Source organism: Syngnathus scovelli, chromosome 19 (assembly GCF_024217435.2).
Source record: "Syngnathus scovelli strain Florida chromosome 19, RoL_Ssco_1.2, whole genome shotgun sequence".
Lineage (NCBI taxonomy): Eukaryota > Metazoa > Chordata > Actinopteri > Syngnathiformes > Syngnathidae > Syngnathus > Syngnathus scovelli.
This window is the reverse complement of record NC_090865.1, coordinates 2,970,299-2,991,364: the sequence shown is the minus strand read 5'-3', so window position 1 is coordinate 2,991,364 and position 21,066 is coordinate 2,970,299. Positions and strand designations below refer to the sequence as shown.

At 43.6% G+C, this 21,066-nt stretch overlaps 4 protein-coding genes and 1 long non-coding RNA gene across 9 annotated transcripts; 3 read left to right on the top strand and 2 right to left on the bottom strand.

Annotated features, from left to right (window-relative positions):
- Positions 1 to 708: 708 nt before the first annotated feature.
- LOC125986843 (chondroitin sulfate proteoglycan 5) lies at positions 709 to 9,219 on the bottom strand. Of its 5 annotated transcripts, none has more exons than XM_049750751.1 (7): positions 8,788 to 9,219; positions 5,247 to 5,985; positions 4,729 to 4,917; positions 4,492 to 4,654; positions 4,125 to 4,187; positions 2,527 to 2,691; positions 709 to 1,191 (listed from the first exon to the last, which is right to left on the bottom strand). In XM_049750751.1, exons 1-7 carry the CDS (start codon positions 8,873 to 8,875, stop codon positions 709 to 711), a joined length of 1,890 nt encoding a protein of 629 aa, XP_049606708.1. In that variant the 5' UTR covers positions 8,876 to 9,219. The 5 variants fall into 5 exon arrangements, with proteins under 5 accessions (XP_049606708.1, XP_049606710.1, XP_049606709.1 ...); XM_049750753.1 differs by having other exon boundaries at positions 4,576 to 4,654; XM_049750756.1 differs by lacking the exon at positions 709 to 1,191 and adding an exon at positions 1,645 to 1,785.
- LOC125986845 (uncharacterized) lies at positions 2,691 to 7,751 on the top strand. Its single transcript, XR_011085804.1, has 4 exons — positions 2,691 to 3,646; positions 3,758 to 3,852; positions 5,253 to 5,439; positions 6,610 to 7,751. It is a non-coding gene; the product is annotated as an uncharacterized lncRNA (long non-coding RNA).
- A 1,665-nt stretch (positions 9,220 to 10,884) lies between the features above and the next one.
- On the bottom strand, positions 10,885 to 16,313 carry smarcc1b (SWI/SNF related, matrix associated, actin dependent regulator of chromatin, subfamily c, member 1b). The gene is made up of 28 exons (XM_049750812.2): positions 16,000 to 16,313; positions 15,634 to 15,753; positions 15,472 to 15,557; positions 15,323 to 15,404; positions 15,159 to 15,251; positions 15,012 to 15,081; positions 14,881 to 14,950; positions 14,721 to 14,796; positions 14,522 to 14,647; positions 14,358 to 14,440; positions 14,167 to 14,273; positions 14,040 to 14,099; positions 13,926 to 13,954; positions 13,714 to 13,829; positions 13,563 to 13,634; positions 13,375 to 13,488; positions 13,156 to 13,309; positions 12,980 to 13,090; positions 12,828 to 12,887; positions 12,505 to 12,763; positions 12,386 to 12,436; positions 12,267 to 12,313; positions 12,091 to 12,190; positions 11,880 to 12,016; positions 11,662 to 11,796; positions 11,449 to 11,581; positions 11,281 to 11,367; positions 10,885 to 11,201 (listed from the first exon to the last, which is right to left on the bottom strand). The coding sequence occupies exons 1-28, from the start codon at positions 16,165 to 16,167 to the stop codon at positions 11,134 to 11,136; spliced, it is 2,814 nt and encodes a 937-aa protein (XP_049606769.1). The 5' UTR covers positions 16,168 to 16,313; the 3' UTR covers positions 10,885 to 11,133.
- Positions 16,314 to 16,326: 13 nt separating this feature from the next.
- Positions 16,327 to 19,657, top strand: aste1b (asteroid homolog 1b). The gene is made up of 7 exons (XM_049750813.2): positions 16,327 to 16,494; positions 16,812 to 17,062; positions 17,141 to 17,407; positions 17,490 to 18,337; positions 18,400 to 18,631; positions 18,706 to 18,889; positions 18,975 to 19,657. The coding sequence occupies exons 2-7, from the start codon at positions 16,825 to 16,827 to the stop codon at positions 19,276 to 19,278; spliced, it is 2,073 nt and encodes a 690-aa protein (XP_049606770.1). The 5' UTR covers positions 16,327 to 16,494; positions 16,812 to 16,824; the 3' UTR covers positions 19,279 to 19,657.
- Positions 19,658 to 19,839: 182 nt separating this feature from the next.
- Positions 19,840 to 20,973, top strand: si:ch73-345f18.3 (uncharacterized). Its single transcript, XM_049750814.2, has 4 exons — positions 19,840 to 19,978; positions 20,065 to 20,143; positions 20,218 to 20,430; positions 20,503 to 20,973. The coding sequence occupies exons 1-4, from the start codon at positions 19,925 to 19,927 to the stop codon at positions 20,886 to 20,888; spliced, it is 732 nt and encodes a 243-aa protein (XP_049606771.1). The 5' UTR covers positions 19,840 to 19,924; the 3' UTR covers positions 20,889 to 20,973.
- The last annotated feature ends 93 nt before the right edge of the window (positions 20,974 to 21,066 follow it).

The window sequence follows — 21,066 nt, the reverse complement described above, 5'->3', positions numbered from 1 at the left end:
CCCATTTGAAACAAAAGAATCACCTGTTTTTAATATTATCTATTTATTGGGAAATCAAAAACATGTCAAATGTACCAAAACGTGAAATACTACTAATAAAAAAACGTTGTATTGATATAACTAAAACTACTTTCATAAAAATGTACTGACATTGGCACCAGATTAGGAAAACTTGTTCACACTTGACGGGTCATCTTGTGCTTATTCTGTTAAGTTTTGACCTGAGTTTTATTCAAGATGGTGAAAATGATTTGTACTTAATCCTTTTCAATTTAATTGTAAAGTTAAGGTGGATGGTGCATAGTTGACCCAGTTCCACCCATTTGTGTATTGTTATATTCTATGAGCCTAATGAAGGTTAGAGTCCTAATGGATAATGTTTACATTAGTCATGACACGTTTGAGCATTTATTCGATATCCTTAATATCCATCTTAAGTCGTCAATAGTGAACCTTGACAAATACTTCTGCAATATTTGGCAGCTAGCCATCCATCAATAGAGTGAAAAAAAATAATACAAACAAAAATAAATAATTAAAAAATGACTGTGAATCATTTTTTCTCAAAAGTCTTTAAGACATTTTTATCCCACTTTTTATGACTACTAAAGTTTTATTGATTCATTTTGTCATTAGAGGATCTAGCTGGATCGAATAAATGCTCAAACGGATTTATATTTGTGCATTTGACTGGATGAGTAAGACACGTCATGAGAGTGGTGGTAAAGATCGAGTGCTAACCGGGCTGCACTTGGCCCTGGACGGCGAAGAAGATGGCTGAGTTAGATGAGGCGAGGAAGGAGACGGACGGATGTGTCCGTCCTCTCTTTCCACTTCGGGGTAGTAAGAACTGGAAGGCCGACTTCTGTGCGAATGATGGGTAGATTGGTGGCGCGTGGAGGCAGAGGAGCCCCCGGGTGAGGGGTGCAGGAAGGGTGAGGAGTGACGCCCGGAGAGGGGCTCGCGGTGACGATGATCCTCGGAGCGTTTGGGAGATTTAGATGCACTCTTTGCGGTTTTGGGTGATTTGTTTGCGTGATGGGAGGCGGAGCCATGAGAGTTGGTCGCCGTCGGGTCGCCGTTGTTTGCCATCTTGTAGAGGAAGACGTCGTACTGGTGGGGGGAGCTCTTCTCGGTGCGCAGCTTGGCATCTTTGGGGAGGAGCACCTCGAGACCAATAGTCACTCCATCCTGGTATAAAAATACGGCAAGTAGAGAAGGATGCAGGGAAATTCATTGGGAAGGATGCCAAGCAAGGCCGAGCTATCTTTATATTATCTTATTTATACGCAGCGCGTTGGGTTTTTATCCAACAAGGGCTAAATACTGATAAATTATTTTTTATTCATTACCAATAAGACCAACTGAGATTTAGACAGATTTTTAAAATATGTTAGCATATGTTACGCATTTTTATTTGGTTTTAGTGTGTTTCATAAATAATATTTTTTTTTCAGCCCTTAGTGGAAAATGTCGGCACATCCAGATGCTGTTATACATTTAAATGTTTTTTTTTTGCCATCCTCCATTGTATTCAATTTCTAAAGCAGATTTTTTTTTTCACCTTTTGTATTGGATCCCATTGGAATGTGCATGTGTCCCTAATGTATTGACCGGGTCTATATTTCCAGCCCCTATGGGATGCAAATAAGCGCGGCGCTGTCCATGGTGCTGAATAGGCACTTTGTATGTCTGCATGCGTGTCAGCAGCCTCTAGTAGCACAAAAGCGGGGTCAGTGGAGCGTTCGGTTATTATTAGCAAGGGAGCAGCTGGGCGGCCGTTAGCTTTGTGAGCAGACATGCGGACAAAAAGAGAATCATTGCAGGGAAAGTAGAGCAAAACACAGGGACAAGTTGGATAAAATGAAAAAAGATTTATTTCCCACAACTGTTAACTATAATCCTCCATGTATAGCCAAAAAAGTACAAAAGAACTTCAAGTACATAAAAGTATTAGAAATCACATTGAAAACCAAGACACAGCGTGTTTAATATATATCGAGAGATTCCAATATCAAGCAAATACTTTGACGTCATGTAACCTAGACACTTATTAGCGATGTCGAACATGAAGAGTTGCAAGCACAGATCCACTTAATTTCCACATTTTTGTGACTTTTTTTGCAATTATTTTCAGACACTTCACTTTGATTAACACCGATGCATGCGAGCGAAGGGGGGGGGGCAGTTAGGCGAGGCAAGACGTAGGTGAGGAAGGACAGAATGGGAAACGATGGGCGAGTTCATTGGTCAAAGACCAAGGCAAGGGGCGTCAAGAGCGAGGAAAGGTCAGTCATTAGTTCAAAGTGGAAGAAATGAGACGGGCCACTATGTGATCAGCGTTGACGTTGGAGCTTTGTAAACATGTATCCTTCAATATGTGCTTAGTTTGACATAAGGGGGCGGGGCTTCATGAAACTGGAGAGGATACACCGTGTGCTCTTCGCGAGATGTAAACTTCTGTATGTGCTCTTGGGTGCTCCGGATTGATATATTATTTTATAAGTTGTTGTGGAGCACGTTTACCTCGGTGTTGTCGTCGGTGTTGTCGGGGCCGAGGCTGTGGTCGTGGACCACCGAGTTTGGCCGGTTGTTCTCGTGTTTGGGGGAATGAGAGTTGAGGATGTTCATGGCGCCCTCTTCTTTGGCCGGAGGGGACTTGGTCGGGTCCTCGTGCTTCTGGGGGTCATCCTGTTGGGAAGTTCACTTAGTTTTTAGCACAAGTCGAAATGAAAAAGGGAAGTCGGTGGGCTTGTGCTGCATTTTGGTGTGGATAAAATAGACAGTAGATATCAAAAGTCCACACACCCCTGTGTAAATGTCACATTGATCAAATGGCTTTTTTTTTAACATGGGTGTGTAGACTTTATAAATTAATATTGAGTATGTTTGTATTTGATGAATTTAAATGTTAATAATGCATGTAAATTAGGTACATCTGCACAAACTAATGAGATCCAGTCAAATAAATCTGCCTTTAATTTATAGTATAAATATAAATTTGCCGTTGGAGTGTTACCGTAATTTTTGGGCTTTATATTCCAGAGTGAAATTAAATATTTATGCTTATTTAATTTTGATTAAACGACTTATTTCATTTGACTAAATTGACCATTATTATTATTTTCGGGAATTGTGTGACCACCGCAATATTTTTGTGAAGTTACAAAAAAAAAAAGAGTTTAAAAAATGTTATCTAGTTAATCACATTGGAACTTGAAAAGAATCAAATCAGACCTGTGGCATTTAAACTAGTGCAGTGCAGTCCAATTGCCTGCGGGGACTTTTTAGCCTCTCAACCTGACATTTAGAGCAACCGAGAACTTATCATTAACCGCTCCGAAATGTCAGCGAGGCACAATTTGTCCACATCAATTAACCCGACCAATTATACGAAATATATTTAGACTCCACCATATAAGCCTCAACGCGCTGATTCTTCTTTAAATACAACGGTTGTTTTCTAACTTGTGCTCTTCCGACGACAGCGAGTGGAAATTGGAGTGTGCGTGCATCTGCGCGTGTCAGCTCGTTCATCGATTGCCGTGTCACAGACAGCTGAAGGTCACAATCTCAGCGGGAACCAAGTGGGTCACCATCGATCGGTCGAGCGAGGCCGCGGCCGACCGGACGCTACTTTCTAAATGTACTCTCCCGTCACGTGAAATGTTCAAGTCCCACCTGGGTACATTGGAATAATGCCTTTAAGTTAATATATCATTTTTATGGGATACATGCGGTGTCCATATATTTCCAGGTGACGAGAACATTCCAATGCAGAATGCAGTTTGGAGGAGCCATACATGCACAAGCCATAGCGGGGATTTTTTTTTTAGCTTGGAACCTATAAAGGTAAAGCGAGCGAGGGACCTTGCAGTGTATTTGTGCTGAAGAATTGATTGCGGAGATACTAGCAGCTTGTGATTAATCATTCCACGAGTCAGGAGCATATTTAAGTAGCTAGTTCCTGCAGCGACAACAAGATCGATGCAAGATATTGTTGTGGGCTGGAAGGTTTGCACTGGGAATCAAAATGTGGCATTTAAAAGCTGGATAGGTCAGAGCGAAGCTGGGTGGGGGAGGGGGGGAGGTTGCAACCAACGCCGATATTCCGCTCTCCTTACCTGGCAGTGGTTATAAGAGTTTCTGGGTTTAAATTCCCAAGTAAAGCTGGTAGATGATGGCCTCTGAAGGAATCAGTGAGTGCAAAAAGCCATCAAGATACATCCATTTCGATATACATACCTCACCAGCAGGAAAACAAACTAGATCAATTACCTGCCGGTTAATTAGAATCACCTAAAGTCAAACTATGGGATTGTTTAACACCTCTGATGAATCGGTATTTTGCTAGGCTTTGGTAAGGATATCAGCAAGCGTGCATAGACGTGGAAGGACGCACCCAAGCAAGCACATAGGATACAACGGAATGGGTTAATAGAAAGAGAGAAGAAGAAGAAGAGAGTAAACACGAGGAAAGGTGGCGCATACCTGACAGATAATGTTGTCATAGTACGCCAGGTTGTGAGTGTGAGCTTGGGGCACGGGCGGCGGAGAGTCGCACAGTTTCCTTACGTTTGGCTGCGAGCCGTCAGCTGCCGTGGAAACCGAGATGCCGTCCGTCTGTGGCTCCGTGCTCTGTGGACGGTACTTACTGAAGGGGAAAACCGAACGAAAATGAGGGTCGCGAAATATTAGTTTGTTTACGAGTGTCCACGTTTAGCACACCTGCGTTTGCGAAGCCGCCTGTTCTCGTTCTTGAGACGATGCAGCCTCTTGGCGAAGAACACCACGATCATGAAGAGGAGGAGGAGGGCCACCGAAGCCACGCCTACCACCACGCTCATCACCTGGAACTCTGTGATGGCCCAGTCACAACGGGTGCCTTTGTTCCAGATGTAGTCTTGCACGTTGCACCTGGATCAAAAGGAAAAAATATTTTTAGCATGAGAGAGGCCGATGCTGTCCCGAGGTCTGTCCGCCAAAGCCGCGGCCTAAACCTTAATGAGCTCAAAGGATCAGACTATGTCAACAGATTCCGCAGTTGCAAACACGCTACCCGGGACAATTAAAAAAAAATAAACGAGTGTGATTACTCCACGAACACAAAATGAGTAATCGTCGGCATCCCGCAAGACAGCACAGATGGTTTTGTTCGCACCATATTGTCGCCTCGGTGACACGTTGTGCGACCGTGTGCGAACATTCCGCCTGATAGTGATGATATGTGAATCTTTTTTTTTTACCTGCAGAAAGCTCCAACTCCAGCCACCACAGTGCACACGCCTTCATTGAAGCAGAAATCGGGTTCCACGTCACACTGAGACACGCACATGCCAGGTCCAGAACGCACGAAGCCCAGCCGGCACCCGTCGCTCCCCATAGCGCCACCCAAGCTCAAGTCCTTGTTCTCGTCAGGATCCGGTTTGGGCTGGCTAGGTGAGTTGGGTTTGTTCCCCGCGGCGGGTCCCGCACCGACAGGGCGGACGTTAGTCAAGAGGGGGTTCTCATCCTCCATGTCGGCCGGGGGCGAAGGGGAAGGCTCGGGTTCTTGGGTGGGGGCCGACGCCGAGAGGTCGTCATCGGGGGACAGGTAGTCGTAAAAGTCCGAGAGCGTCCAAGCTGTGGGGTTGCTTCCTTTTTGCTTTTGAGGTTTGGGTAGTTTGGCCACGTGATGATCAATATCAAAGGGTATAATCTCCGGCGCCGGACTGTGGAACTCTACGGTGATGATGTCATCAGACAAGGGGTTCCCGGGTTGATCCGGTCCCGCTCCTCCAGCTGTGATCTCCTCCCCGACTGGATCGGGATCTAGACGGACGTGTTTATGGGAGCGGTGATGTTTGGAGAAAGCGGGGATCCCCGCTTCGATCAGGTGGTCCCTCTCCGCCGAGTCGTCGCTTAGCACCATTCTGGTATTGGAGGCTTCGTGGTTGATGGCTGACTGGTTGCGGTGATGATGGCGCCGGGCCATCGCGTGCCTCCCTGTCGGTTAAATAACAAATTAGGAAGTGGAAGATTTCGTTTTTGTTATCAAATAAATCACATGGATACAAATTTTGTCAAGTTGACCGGGGGCGAGCAAATCCGTAAAGGTTCAGAGGTCAGACACGAGTTCAAGACTGCAGCGTAATCAAAGTGTGACGACTCAGGATTAGACAAACTGAATGAGTGACTAATGTGCTCTGGTGACCAAGTTTGGGTGAGGATTACGTAGATTAAGATTTAGAACTGAAGGTTGGAGGCGCCTTGTTTCGGCACACACATAAAGAACAGCCGCAGGGGGGAATGAAAGCCGAACGAACGGGAAACGATATCAGATGAAAATGATGCCCATTTTGTCTGTCTAAAGGCAGATTATTTTTATTTTATTTATTTTATTTATTTTATTTATTTTATTTATTTTATTTATTTTATTTATACATGTATAGATATTTATATAATCAGTTTTGATTTAAATTTATGATGATTTATCTAATTAAACTGACCAATTTAAAATTTATTTGAAGGAAATGTTCTGTGTTTTGTGGATTTGCTTTTATTAGTTTTGTTTTCTCATTTTTTTTCATTTTTTTTTTTTCATGTGTCTCATTATGTTATTGTGTGCAGGTGAAGCTGGTGCCTTGCATCGACCAATCAGTTCTCTCAACCAGGTGACCTGCCAAGGTGTAGTCTGTTAGTTTGACGGGTGCTTGTATATAAGCATGCTGCTTTGGCTCTGTTCTTCTTATTTCTTTGTATATGCTGCCACATGTCATATTTTTTGTTTTGAGTTTTATCTTACTGTCCATTTGTATCTTTGTGTCGCATTTGGTTTTACTTTAGTTTACGAGTTGCCGGTGTCATCTTTTTTTTTGTCACATTCTCAAGTCATGCAGTATTTTGTTTGTAACTTTGAATTTTACTTTTGGACTTTGATTTTTTTTTTTTTTTTTAAATCCATGTACCTAGTTAATGTTTTATTATTATTATTTTAAGATTAGGGCATTGAGGGTGTTGAGTTTTCTCCCAGCATTTTTTTGTAACTTTGAATTTTACTTTGGGACTTTGATTTTGTACTTTTTTAAGGTTTTTTTTTCTAATTATTTTAAGATTAAATTCCCATGTACCCTTTCCAACTGAGCTGTATCAAATCAACAATTCCAATTTAAAATGAACCATCGCTAAATCTTCCCACACCATCTAACTATCCTCATCCATTCCTGTTGACAAAAAAAGCGTTGACGTTAAAACCTTCCGAACGTGCCTGAAGGCACGAAACCTTAGCGGTGGCCGAGGAAGCGCGAGTGTGTCTCACAAATACATGCACGCGCACACACATTGCAGTTGCCATGGTGAGATGCAAAAAGGAGGAGAGAAGCAATAGAGGAAACAGAGAATCCACTGTGTGCTCCTACTGCTGCTCTTGTTTTTTAATCAATTGGCCCGACTCAATCTAAGTGATGTCTGCCAACTTCAGCTCTGGAGGGAAAAAAATAAAAAGTAATGAAAGTCTTGGAGAGATATTCCACCGAAACCAATTCCAATTGACTCCAACTATTTCTTTGCCAATCTGGTCTGAAACATCGCCCCCTGTTAGCAGCCTTAGCCATTTATGAGAACTAAACGGAGCAAATTGAATTCCCTGCTTTGCTCTTGGCTTTTCTTTGAAACTGCCACTCCGTCTTTACCTTCTATTGTCACCATGGTAACGGCTTTGACTAGCGGTACAGCACACCGGGTCAAGACAATAAATCAAACATGGTGCATCAGCAATTAGCTGTTATGCTGCATGCAAATGAAATTATTTTTCCTGACACTTCACATGCTTTGCAGCGACACAAAAAGCAGATGGACCTCACAGTGCGACTTCACGCACAAAAAAAAAAACCACAAGATGCTTGTGTGGATTGTTGCCATGAACGCCACCATCAAAGATGACTTGCTTTTGCATGCCAGCGTTATATTTTGCCACTTTTAAAATCATGATCTTAATGTGACCTAAATTGCTTTCCTCTAGGTCTAAACTCTAGTTGCACTCACATTAAGATCATTTAAAATTTTCATGCTGCCACATCTCATCATTTTCGCGTTGTAGTATTAACATATGACACCAAACACATTATGTGTGTTTTTTTTTTTTTGCTTAATGCTGCAGGGTTAACATTGACGGGGCGCAGTCAGAAAAATGGGTGGGGGTAGGGATGCTACGGTGGGTGCTTGTGCTTGTGAACCCCTGCGACCCCGTATGTGTGCACGAGCCGCCTGTTGCTGGGCAGCGGCTGCAAGCTAATACACCCCCCCTCCACACACACACACCTCCTCCCCCCCCCCCCCCCCCCCTTAACACCTTCATCCCCACTACTACAACCAAATGCATGGTTGGCTCGCATCCCCTCAAAGTCTCAAGAGATGCAAATGAGACTGGTCGCTTGCCTCCATGAAGACTTGCTGGAATGCAAATTGCACCAGTAATTGGCCTTGGCTGGCGCCTGTACATCTTTTGTCCGAATCCCGTACGTGTATGCAGGTGGATGACATCATTTTAAGGCTGAACCTTGCCATCATTTGGAGACTGAATGAATTTATTTGACAGCAAATTGCACGTACAGCCTAACAACTACACAGTTGTCAAATGTTCTAAATGATTTTTTTTTTTCATCCATTGCAGCCATACTTGCCCTTTCCCCCACCTATGTAAGCCATGCTGCAGGTGCAATGCAATTCACGCAAGAGTGCCTCCATGCCACCCAGACACAAGGTGCCTGGGTGTGACACGATTTCATGCATCCATGCGGTGGTCCTTACCGTGAGCGGACAGGGGGATTAGAACCATTGAGATGGTGAGAAGGACTTGCCAGGTCCACAAGCGGCTGTCACCGTAATTGCACGCCATAGCCGCCGTAGACGACACGCTGGTTTCTTCCTTTCACGTTCCGCCGCTCAACTCTGCTCTGATCCTTGTCTTCGGATAATGGAGCGGAATACACTGTCGTCATTCAACAGCTTTGGTTCGGGTCCATCGCGTGCCAAGTGGCTGCTCCACTATTCCATACGCACTATACTGACGCGTCAGCAACGCTCCTTGTAGTAGTAAATGCGCGCCGCCGGTGGATGGATGGAGCCTCTGCAGAAGCGGTGGGTCCACAGACGAGAGCCGGCAGCCTTCCACCTCCGTGCGTGTCAAAGTGGCTGCGCGTGCACGACGCACAAGAGAATTGGTCCGTCAGCCTCAACGATGCCTGCGCGTACGTGTTAATCCTCTTACTGTTTTATTGTGCGAAAGGCACCAGACAATAGCATCTGCTCTTGAATCACCTAGTAAGGACTCTGAATTTCAAGCCGGGGAAGGTACAGTCCAACTATACTCCCAGTAGATGGTGCTGTGATTTTTAAAAATTATTTTTGCAATGGTACCTTGAGATGCGAATTTCTATGAAAGGTCGATGCTCATACTGCATTTTAAATCATATTTCGCCATTAAAATAAATAAAAATGCCACTATTTATATCATTATAATTGCATTGTTGCAGTTGACAAAGTAAAGTCACTAACAATTCACAATTTTAACATTACGGGACTTAACTGAACTTAAATAATGATTAAATATTTATGTATTGCAAATTAAAGTTATTTAAAATTAAATCGAGTCCTAAATGGATGTTGAAAAACAAACCGTTCGAAACTATTTAAGTTAAAAATGAGATTTTTTTTCACCTCTACCGCTAGATGGCGCCCGCGTAATTGGAATGACGATTTTTGCCTTAATTCGAAGGTGTCAAAACCAAAACGGAGGGGTACCTATTCTAAGTTAAAAATGACATTTTTTCACCTCTACCGCTAGATGGCGCCCGCGTAATTGGAATGACGATTTTTGCCTTAATTCGAAGGTGTCAAAACCAAAACGGAGGGGTACTTATTCCAACGGGTTGATTTAGTATTATTATTATTATTATTATTAATATATTATCTAATCCTAATATATATTGACTTAGTATTATTATTATTATTATTAATAATAATAATACTAAGTCAACCCGTTGGAATAAGTACCCCTCCGTTTTGGTTTTGACACCTTCGAATTAAGGCAAAAATCGTCATTCCAATTACGCGGGCGCCATCTAGCGGTAGAGGTGAAAAAATGTCATTTTTAACTTAGAATAGGTACCCCTCCGTTTTGGTTTTGACACCTTCGAATTAAGGCAAAAATCGTCATTCCAATTACGCGGGCGCCATCTAGCGGTAGAGGTGAAAAAATGTCATTTTTAACTTCGAATAGGTACCCCTCCGTTTTGGTTTTGACACCTTCGAATTAAGGCAAAAATCGTCATTCCAATTACGCGGGCGCCATCTAGCGGTAGAGGTGAAAAAATGTCATTTTTAACTTAGAATAGGTACCCCTCCGTTTTGAATAATAATAATAATAATAATAATAATAATAATAATAATAATAATAATAATGCTTAATAGCAGCAGCCCTCTCATGGAAGCTATGGATGTAAATCAAATGTTTCTCCTCTCTTCCAAATGAACAAATTGCAATCCAATTCCCTAATTGGGAGGCAATTGATTCAAATCCCTCAGAGTGGAGTGTCCCACTTTTCCCCATCAATTGTAATCAAACACACAAAGCGAAACTTCAAATGCTGACTCTCAACAATGGCGCGGGTAACTGTTCCATGATGAGAACCTGGCAAAAAGGGAGAGATGGCATGCAGATATGGGCAAGCAAAGCTGCAGAGTGAAAGAGAAAAAATACTCACTGATGCTCTGCCAAACAGAGCAGAACGAAATTGCATCTGCGACACACACATGCACACACAAGATTTGCACTCATACACATAAATAGCACATCTTATGTGATCTCAGCATTTTTCCTATGAATTAGACACAAAGACAAGTTGATAACTTATAAAAACAACTTTAATGAGTCAAGATAAATCTGAAGATCCCTCAACTCATGGACACAAATATTTCACAGACTTTTTAATGCTTTAAACTCAACTGAATGAGCCACTCGCCAAACACACACACACACGCATGCACACAGCATCCAGTCTACAAATAGAACTAGCGGGAAGGTTTTGACCATCAACATCGTTTTTTTTTAATCAAGCGCACTTTATTTGTGTTGAGTTAGAAGCGCCGGTACGTTCAGCTGTGACTAGACGCCGGAAGGCCGGGCTGAGCTGCGGTCATGCCATCGGTCTGCGAGGACGGATCTGTAACAACGACAAAAATCGCTTAGAGCGTGGTGGAGGTGACGACGACCTTTTGAACCAGCGAGTAACGAATGCTCACACATGCCATTAGGTGCTCCGGGGTGGCGAGGGGCCATCGCCTGCATTTGTCCTCCACTAGGAGTGATCCGATTGGCCACGGGCTGACCTGAAGAAACCAAAATAGAGTCTGTGTTCGAAACCAACTAGCCTGAAAAATCCCAAATAATTCAAATCGTGTCCTCCTGACCCGAATGCTGCAAAGTGAATCCTGACTGGCCCTGCAGCTCCCTCTGCTGGTGAAGCTTGATCTCCGCCTGTTTGAGCTGCTCGGTATGGAAGGACTGCCTCTCTGTAAGAAGCTGTTGCCGCTGCTGCTCCAACTGCAAAACAAGCCAACAAACATCTGATGAGCACAAATCCGAAAATACAAACGAGATGGAAAAACGTCTAATTCGCTCACAGCCTCCTTCTCCCGGTCCATGATGGTCTCCAGTTCTTCAAAGTGCCTCAGTTTGATCTCCAGCTTCTTCATTTGGGTCTCCACCAACAAAGCCACCAGAGACTTGATCTTTCTCTCCTCTACTGCTGCCAAGTGCTGAGTCAAGTGCAAAGGATATATTTTGTAGCCACGAAGAAGCGCCAATGTTTACTTAGAAAAATCCGAAGGTGGGCCTTCACCTTGGCTTTTGTGGCAGCGGAGGCCAAAGCGGCCGCTGCTGCCGTGGTAACAGTGCTCTCTACTAGATCCAGCTCCATCACTGCTCCCCCGTCATCCCCTTCTCCCTCCTGACGCTGCATGCCGTCATCCTCGTTACCTGTAAAAGCATGACAATGACATATATGACATATGTATCTCGAATTGAACCTGGTTAAAGCGCGGATATTATACCGATATGAATTCCATCGCTTTCCTCTGCATTCTCTCTTTTGACGCCTTCCATTTTGGGCACTATGGATTCCACCAGGAGCCCATCAGCATTGACAGCAACCTGGGATAGGACCAACATCAGTCAACATCAGAAGAAATAATTAAAAATAGTAATAATGTGTGTGCTGGTCATCTACTTGATGGGAAATGGTGCTCAGCTGCACTTGTGAAGCATCCATTGAGTCTGCAAGGTGAAAATAACATTTGTAAAATAGACAGCAATCATTTCAAAACACATATCGGACTCGAGTCTCACCGGTTAATTTCATTCCGTTCAAAGACTCCTCCTGGACTTGTGAAAATTCCTCTGTACACAAATCCAATCTTTAATTTCAAGTTGAAAGCACACAAAGGGGTTCTGGCTCACGTCCTCACCCAGTGCAGCTTTAGCAGCGGCCGAGGCGACCCGGGGATCCACCACCGAGGCCAGGAAGGCCACGGTGCTCATCACGGGGTTCTCGGATTGGCTGAAGGGCACGGGCTGGTACGCCAGCGGTCCGAGGGAAGCGGACGAATCCTCCAGATACGGGTCCTCGATGGGCAGGCGGAGGAAGTGGAGGATGCAGTCGTCCTGCGTTCTGGAGCCCACGTGCTCCGATACTTTATTCCAGTCGTCCCGATAGACCTCCAAGGCCTGGCAAAGCCCGGAAAAACAAATTCAACCACAATGATGAATCCTAAAAATGGACTCGTCTTACCTCCAACAACAAAAGCGTCTCTTGCTCCGTCCATTCCCGTCCAGCGCAAGCTCCCTTTGTCTTAAGATAAAAAAATCAGACAGGGAAAAGACATCATAATAAAATAGAATGAGGAAACATTAAAAACACTTCGGTGTGTGTTCCGCTGAGACCTTTGGGTGCTTCTTGGTGTAAACGTCCATGCGCAATCCGAAATTCTGGCAATCGGAAGGCTTCTCTCTGCTCTTTTCCGGGAAGCACAACATGTGCTGCGACGCTGTCACCTGCAGTCATGAGTTTTGACAATTAATTCTGAGGAAGGTGATGTCCACGCTTCTGTGAATTTTACCTGTAGTGGTTTGTGTTGTAAGGGGGCCAGCCCGGTGGGTGTGTCTGCCAGTACGTTAAAATGAGGAGTGGGCGGGGGTCCCATGGGGAGGGGTCTGCTCTCTGCGTCCACCTGGTAGTTAATCAGACCCCATTGCTCGAGGAACGCGTGCAGCCTGAACACAACAATGGAGACGCAATGACGTTTTGAAGATAGCAATGCTTTACGCAAACCGTTTACCTCAAGATGGAACAAACGTCGCCGGTGAGATTGCGCCGGCAGGATGTTGAGCTGAGGTATTCCTGGGGGTTGAGCCGGTACGTGTCGATCATGAAATTACGGTAGGCCAGGTAGCTGCAACGTATAAAGATAACACTCTTAATATTTAAAAAACATTTTTGACAGTTTGTTCGGTATGCGTCACTCACACTTCGGGTGATTTTGACTTGTTCTTTCCGTTGAAGAATTCCGGCAGGGCGCGTTTCTCTATTGCGTGGATGCTGACGAAAAAAGTGATTCGGCGTCGGTAAAATGCAAACGATTAGGACGCACAAATTTGATTCGGTGCATTTTGGTCACCTGTTGTTATTAAACCAAGACGTGTAACTTGGTATTATGATGTGATGGGTTTGTTCAGTGACGTTGTCTTCTCCCTCTAATAGGCGAGGGATCTCCACTCGTCCCTCGTCGTCGTCCTGGATTAGAATCCACATTTGAGAACATTTAGTTTGCACTTCCACAGAAAAAAAAAAAAAGAGTTAATATGTATTTTAATCTATAATCATAATTACCCTTCCTGTAAAATCATCTTCCTGGTCATCTAAGAGAAAAAAACAAAAAAAAAGGATGGTCTAATGGCACATCTATTATAAATATCAAATTATTTTAATTGATTAATTTCTTACCCAGGTCAGCCATGATGCCTCCTTTGACAGGCGTGTTCTCGCTATCCTTTTTAAAGTTGACTGCAAAAGACACAATAACGATATCATCGAATTGCATGCGAAATTTACTGCACACAATATATGTTACCAATTTTGGGTAAAACGATCTCCTCCATGTTTGGAACAGGAGTGGGGTCCTCCATATCTTTGGTCAAGTCCTCTTCTGGCTCTTCCTCCTGCTGTCCACGTCGCCTCCTTCATGTCAATAACCGCAAGTTAATCATCGAACTGGAGCACAACACCACCATACAGGATTAAATTTTAATTTTGGGAACGCACCCCTTCTTTCCTTTCTTCCTAGCGTCAGTGGAGAGCGGAGATGGAGAGCGTCTTCTCTTTTTGAAGGGAGTGGACTTCATGTCCTGCAGCGAAGAATCGAAAAGAGACATTTAGGTAATGTCCGTCGAGTCGTTTTCTTTCATTGGCACGCCACAAAAACAAACCTGGTCTTCTCGAAGGCGTATGCGTGGTCGGAGAACAAGAGGCAGGTTCCTTTCGTTCACACAATAGTCTTCCTCGTTCATCCACTCGTTGAAAACATCAGTGTCCAGAACATAACCGGCGTGGACCTATTGGGTCATTTATGGAAGTGGAATGACATCATAACTGCATAATACATTTAAAAAAAAAAGAAATGCTCACCCTCCACGGTTTTTCTGGATGAGGAGGCTCCTCAACGTCTCCGATGACATCACTCGAGGGCAACCAGCTGTCATAACTAGAAAGATGGGAGGGGGGGGGGGGGGGGATAACGGTGAAGGTTTTTGTTTGAGAATCGGATGCATGCTCGAATTAATAATACCTGTCGGGGTGCATGCCCCAATGCACCAGGACGTGGCTTTGTTTTCGCATGACAGGCCGCATCCACTCATCTGGAATGTAAATATTTCAATTAAATAAAATTCTGGCATTTATTTCATACGTTTGACCCACCTTCCTCTGTGGCAGAGGGCAATGGATATATGTGGTGACTGGCCAGGCTTCTGTCTACGCTAAGTGTGCCCTGCATGGATAAAAATCAAAACCAGCATAAATGAGATCATGACTTGGCTCCAACCTTTTAGCGCCAAATCACTTTACCTGGTGCTTTGTAACAACACCACTAATTCTGCTAGCCAGCTCTTGATCCAGTGAAGGGTCCAAATAAACCACCGGATGTGACAAACAGTTTTGCTGTTGACACACACACAAAAAAAATTCACATTTGTGTTTTTTTAGGATATTATGCTCAAGTGTGTCATTACCTGATATAATGTTCTTTCGATCAGATCAAACATTTCAACATTCCTTTCATTCCTTGATGGATTCTGCAAGTCAAACCTTCGCCTGGGAAATAAGAGAAGGTCTGTGAATTTATTTTCATATAAAAAAAAAGTTTGTGGGTGCGACTTACCAGCCTTGCTCAGATTTGAACTTGTAAGCGGAACCGAGGATGTGACAGAGTCCGCCTCCTGGCCGAAAATCCATGAAACACTGTGTCTAGAAATACATTTAGACAGTGGCAATGCATAAAATGTTTTGCATAAATGCAGAAAAAGAAACTTTAGAGCCTTACGGGTAGTTTGTTGCGGGGAGGATTTGGAACTCGTCTGCCAAATGCATCCTCTTGAAACTGGAGGAGCTGCAACGTCACAGCAGCCAGTGCCTGACATGATGGAGCATCTACTAACAAAGACTATGCAAAACACATTTGATGAATTAGGGGAAGGCATACTGATTGACAATCGTAGTTTCTACAATATCCTTCATTCCAGCTATTAAAATCATGATTTATTGGAGTGATGCGAAATTTGATTTCCAGATCTGCATGTTATTTAGTGTACGAAAATGTCGATGCATACTTTAACCCCAGAAGGGTTGTTTTGTTTACAATTAACAGGAAGGAAGGCGGTGACTAGCCTGTTAGCTTCGAGCTAGCTACCTTTTTGTAGTACTTCCCGAGCCACTGGCGCACTAGCTCCAGCTGAGCCAAAGTGTCAGGACTCTCCCAGAACCAAGCTGACGGACTGCTGTCTTTTTTCCGATGTGCTGTGAATCCGGAGCTGGTCTGACTTGTTCCTGGAAATTCAATGTTTGTTGCACCGGACATTGCGAAAATAACCACTGATTAATATGAAACGACAGAACAAAACTGGCTAGCGCGCATGCTAACGTCAGTGGATCTCGCGTTAATCCGCGAGATGGCAGATCGAGATATTCTGCTGTTTGTCCGGTAGAGGGCGATAATGAACATCACCAATCAAAACCTGGAAAAAGAAAATAGAAGAAAAGGGAGAGGCTTCAAAACAAACAAGGAAATACAACGCGGCGTGGAAAATAAATCAAGCTTTAAAGTAGACTAAATGTGCATCTCTGGAATTAAATTCTTTTCAAGGAAGACCTGAGTTTTGTGCAGATTCACCTCACGGAGGCAAAGGTATGGAATATTACTCGGGTGGAAAAAAGTTTAAAAAATCTGCGTGCAGAGATGCAAAGGAGAAAATTTGTAATTACTTCGCACATTTGGAAATACAAAGTGTCTACAAAGTCTCTGCAATTTTAATTGATTACTGTTGTGATGTGCTTTGTGCAAACTAATGCACAAATGAAACCAAAATGTACACACTTGATATTGTTCTGATTTCCATAGACTTGTCCACACCAAAATAACAGTCCATCAAAAGTTTTTATAAGAATTGTTCTGATGTGATCTCTTATAAAAAATTTATACTAATATAATCCTTGTCTTTACAGAACCTGAGATCCCATGGGCGTTCATGGTCTTACTACCTTTGTGGAAGGAAACCGACATTTCCTTTTTGATGTGAAACTCCGAGACAGCCGCCTGGTCATCGACGGCAGCAGTTTGTATTTCAATCTCTACTTGAAATACGGTTTGGACCGACAGCATGGAGGAGAATATGATGCCTTTGCATCCTTAGTCCTTGAGTTCGTCTCTGCCCTGCGGGCCTGTAATATTGAGCCCTATGTGATTCTGGATGGAGGTAAATTAAATTCTTTAAAATCAGATTATAATCTCTATTCCTGTTATCATGTACTTACCGTTTCTCACAACTCTTCAGGGAATGACCCCAGCAACAAGAAATATGTCACTCTGCAGCAACGCCTGCTGTCCAAAATAAAAGAAGCAGAGAATCTCTCTTATGGCCGCAATGGCTCGGTCCTCCCCTTCCTAACAAAGCAGGTCTTCATTGAGGTCCTAAATCAGAATAAGGTCCCCTTGGTCCAAAGTCTTGCGGAGGCGGACTGGGACATTGCCTGTTTGGCTCACCAATGGAAGTGTCCAGTTCTGAGCAACGACAGTGATTTTTTTATTTTTGACCTGCCAGGTAAAATAATTCCCTCTGAATACAAACAGGTAGTAAAGAATTACAGAGGGTCAAATAAACTTCACTTTTTGTCTCATTCTAGGTGGATACATGCCATGGCAGTTTTTCAACTGGACCAACCTAAATGGTAAAGCATCTCACCGCTACATCCCAACTCGGTGCTACACCACCCAGGGTCTCTGCCGCTTTTATGGGGGAATGAATCCGGAGTTACTCCCTCTCTTGGCTGTCCTGGCTGGTAATGATTACGCTAGTCCGAAAGAGGCCGAAAGACTCCTGGATATGATCGATAGAACAGCTGGTAACCGGCGGAACCATAAATCGTCCTCTTCTCGTGTTGACGTTCTGCTTCAGTGGCTATCTTCCTTCCCAAGTCCGGCGCAGGCCTTGGCAGAAGTGAAGAGACTCATGGGGGCTAACAGCGGTGGTGGGCTGAGTACACAACTGAAGGCACTTATGAAGGAGTACCATGTGACCCCTCAAAGCCCCTTTAATTGTTGGTTCACTGATTTCAAGGTTCCTGAAGGGCACAATCAAACATTACCCAAGGGCTTGTCAGCGGCTGCAACAGGAGGACTTTTGCCAGCCTTAGTGATTGATGCTTTGGTCATGCGCAGGGTGCTCCTCAACCCACAGGTGGAGAACATCAGGCAACCCAGCAGCCACCGTTGCGCCACACCTATTCGCCAAGCTATTTATGGGATATTACTCCTCGAAGAGAAGCAAATGGAGCCTGTCAGCTACCAGCAATTGAAAGTACAGGACACCCAGAGAGGTGGGAAAACTCAAGCCAGCGTTGCAACCCCACGGCAAGTCTCTGGTTCCCCCGTATACGTGGAGGAGATTGATCGGCTTAACCTCAACCTGAAGAGAATCCAAGTGGAAGCACAGCGGCTAAAATCACATTTCCATGTCAATGCTATCTGTGAGGTAACGATGAAAGATTAATACTTGAGTACTGTCAAAAGGGCTGATGACCTTCTTCTTTCAAGGTCTCTGGAGTGAGGCGACGTGATGCCATTTGCGAAGTGTTGCGGGTGAATCCGTCTGCGTTGGCTCAGGTTCCCGCCTCCATGTATCTGCCCATTGCAGCCACAAGCTTCTGGCTGCAGGAGGCTACACCAAAGCCTTCACAGCTTCACCTCCAGGCTTTGATTTTGGGAATGGTTTACGGAGAGCTGGTTTTGATGGAGAAGAATCAAATGTCAAACTATAAAATTCCTGGTTAGTGATAAATGTAATTTGACTTTTATAAAATAGCTCTGCCTGAAGATCTGTTTTGTGGTTCACAATTGCAGTCCCAAAAGATCATTCGTCCGAGCGCCACTTGATTCGTCAGCTGAATCAAATTCGTTCGTCTTCGAGACACGCCATGGATATCGCGGCGGCTCACGCTTTCAGCCAATGGCAGGCCTGCCTCTGGAGTGCGCAATGTCTGAATCAGCTATTGTTGCTGCCATTCAATGAAGTCCACTTCTCACAGTAAGAGGAACTATGAGTCATACACAAAACATATCAAACTGTAGAGCTTTTTTTTAAAAATTATTTATCACTGTGTTTCTTTAAGCTTATTCAGTGGGAGCATGGTGCACAGCGTTCTCAACCTTCTAAAAAAAGGTCAAACAGTAGATCAGATGCTGCCCAAGTTTTCGTACGACGTTTACTCCATCCTTCTACACGCCGTGAAGAACTGCAGCTTTAAACCTCAGCTTGCTTCAGTGAGAGGCGGCAGGGGGCGAGGTGGCGAGCGGGGAAGAAGAGGAAGAGGACGAGGACGAGGAGAAGTGGGAGAAAGGAGAGGAAGAGGACGAGGGAGGAGAGGGACGGAGGGGATAAGCAACCGCTTTGCAGTTTTAGGAATTAATGAGTAAGACCATATTATGAAATGATATGTGACCAAATGAACGGCAACACATTCCATGGAATTTCAAAAATGCTAAGAAGCAATTTTATAATAATTGTGTATTCATTAGTCATCACCGTTATCTTCAGCTTGTGCCTTTTGATCGAAAGAAGAAAAAAAATCCTGTACTGTAATCACTTCAAACTTCAGTATTATTAAGATCTTAATATTTTTAACTGATGTATGTTATACGAAATTGAGCATGTATTGTAATTCATAGAGTCAATGCCTATGCATTTTTTAAAGTTGTCATTTTAATTTGCAATGTGTACAAAAACACATCATTTTATTTAGAAATTTTTAAACAGACAACCAATTAAAAGATTATTAAAAGTAGTAAAATGTCATTCTGTCAAGTCTGTTATTATCATAAATTAGCAAAGACAAAATAGTTATGTAATTATGTCAAAAACATACTTTTTAACCAGTTTTGTGTATTTCTACTTTAATACAGGGTGTGCTGGTGTGTGTACACGCCTGACTACACTAATAAAAAAAGATAAGAAACATTTTGCAGGAGTCGCATGACGCTGACGTCACGTGGAATGTGGACTCTATTGTCTGAAATCATTCACACGAAAACAAAACTTAGTGAGACGCACGAATGACAGAAAATGCTCCGTTGCCTCTGCACTTGCTGTTTCCCAAAAGAAAACTCCGACAACGAGGTATGTGATACATTTAAATGAACTGTATTATCTGCCAATTAGGCTTTACGAAATTCAATAACAACTATAAATTATTGCATTATCAGAGGCAGCCTCTCCTGCGGCCCAGTCCAACTGAATCAAATGGAGCTGAATCTGCTCGACTAACACGACCAGTAAACGTGGGTATGTCATCCTTAACTCAGAATAGATGACCACATCCTGTCTGGTGAACGTGTGGTTTTGTGATTCTCTGCAAGATGCACAACACACAGGCAGACTGGTCATGAGGCGAGTATGCGTGCCAGAACCAGATTTGAGGTTTTCCGATGTAGCTGAGACCTTCAATGAGTTGCAGGAACGTTATGAGTCCATGGTTCGACACATCAGAAACCTGCAGAAGAATTGCGGCTGCACACACAATGACCATCTGACTATATCGGAATGTGTGGGCAAGATCAGAGAAGAAAACCGTGAGTAGTTTTAGGGAACTCAAATTACGAGTTCTTTTTTTGTGATTCAACTTTTTATTATTGGTCTCCAAGGAGACAAATTCAAGGTCTCACTAAAGATGAAGGGATACGACTTCTCTCTATCTGTGGATCCCGTGGATTCAGACGGAGCCTTGATTCCTCCCACTCTGCGGTTAGCTCAAGAAGATCTGAAGTGTGCTTCTGAGAACAGCAAGGCTGCCATATCTAAAGGTGCCATCCTTCAAGAGCTGATTGGATGGCTACTCCGGAGCAAGGATAAAATTGCTGAACAGGTGAAGAAGGTCGCAGAGACTTACCAGGAGCAAGGAAGACTTAATGAGAACCTGGAAAAGAACATGAAGGAAGTGAGTAGGGCGAAGGAGTTGTCATTGAAATATCGACAACACGCTGAAGAGGTCCTTACCCAAGCAGCTCAGATAGCTGGTGTTCCTCTGTGAATGAGCAGCACAATGTGCATTCAAATAAAAAATATATATTTTGTGTTACCGGCATGGTCAATAAACAAATTAAAATTATATGTCAGATATTTATTTATACCTGCATTGCCACTGCTCTTCCAACATGCCTTATAATAATAAACTGAACAATTGCATATGTTTTTGTACTTCCGCTCAC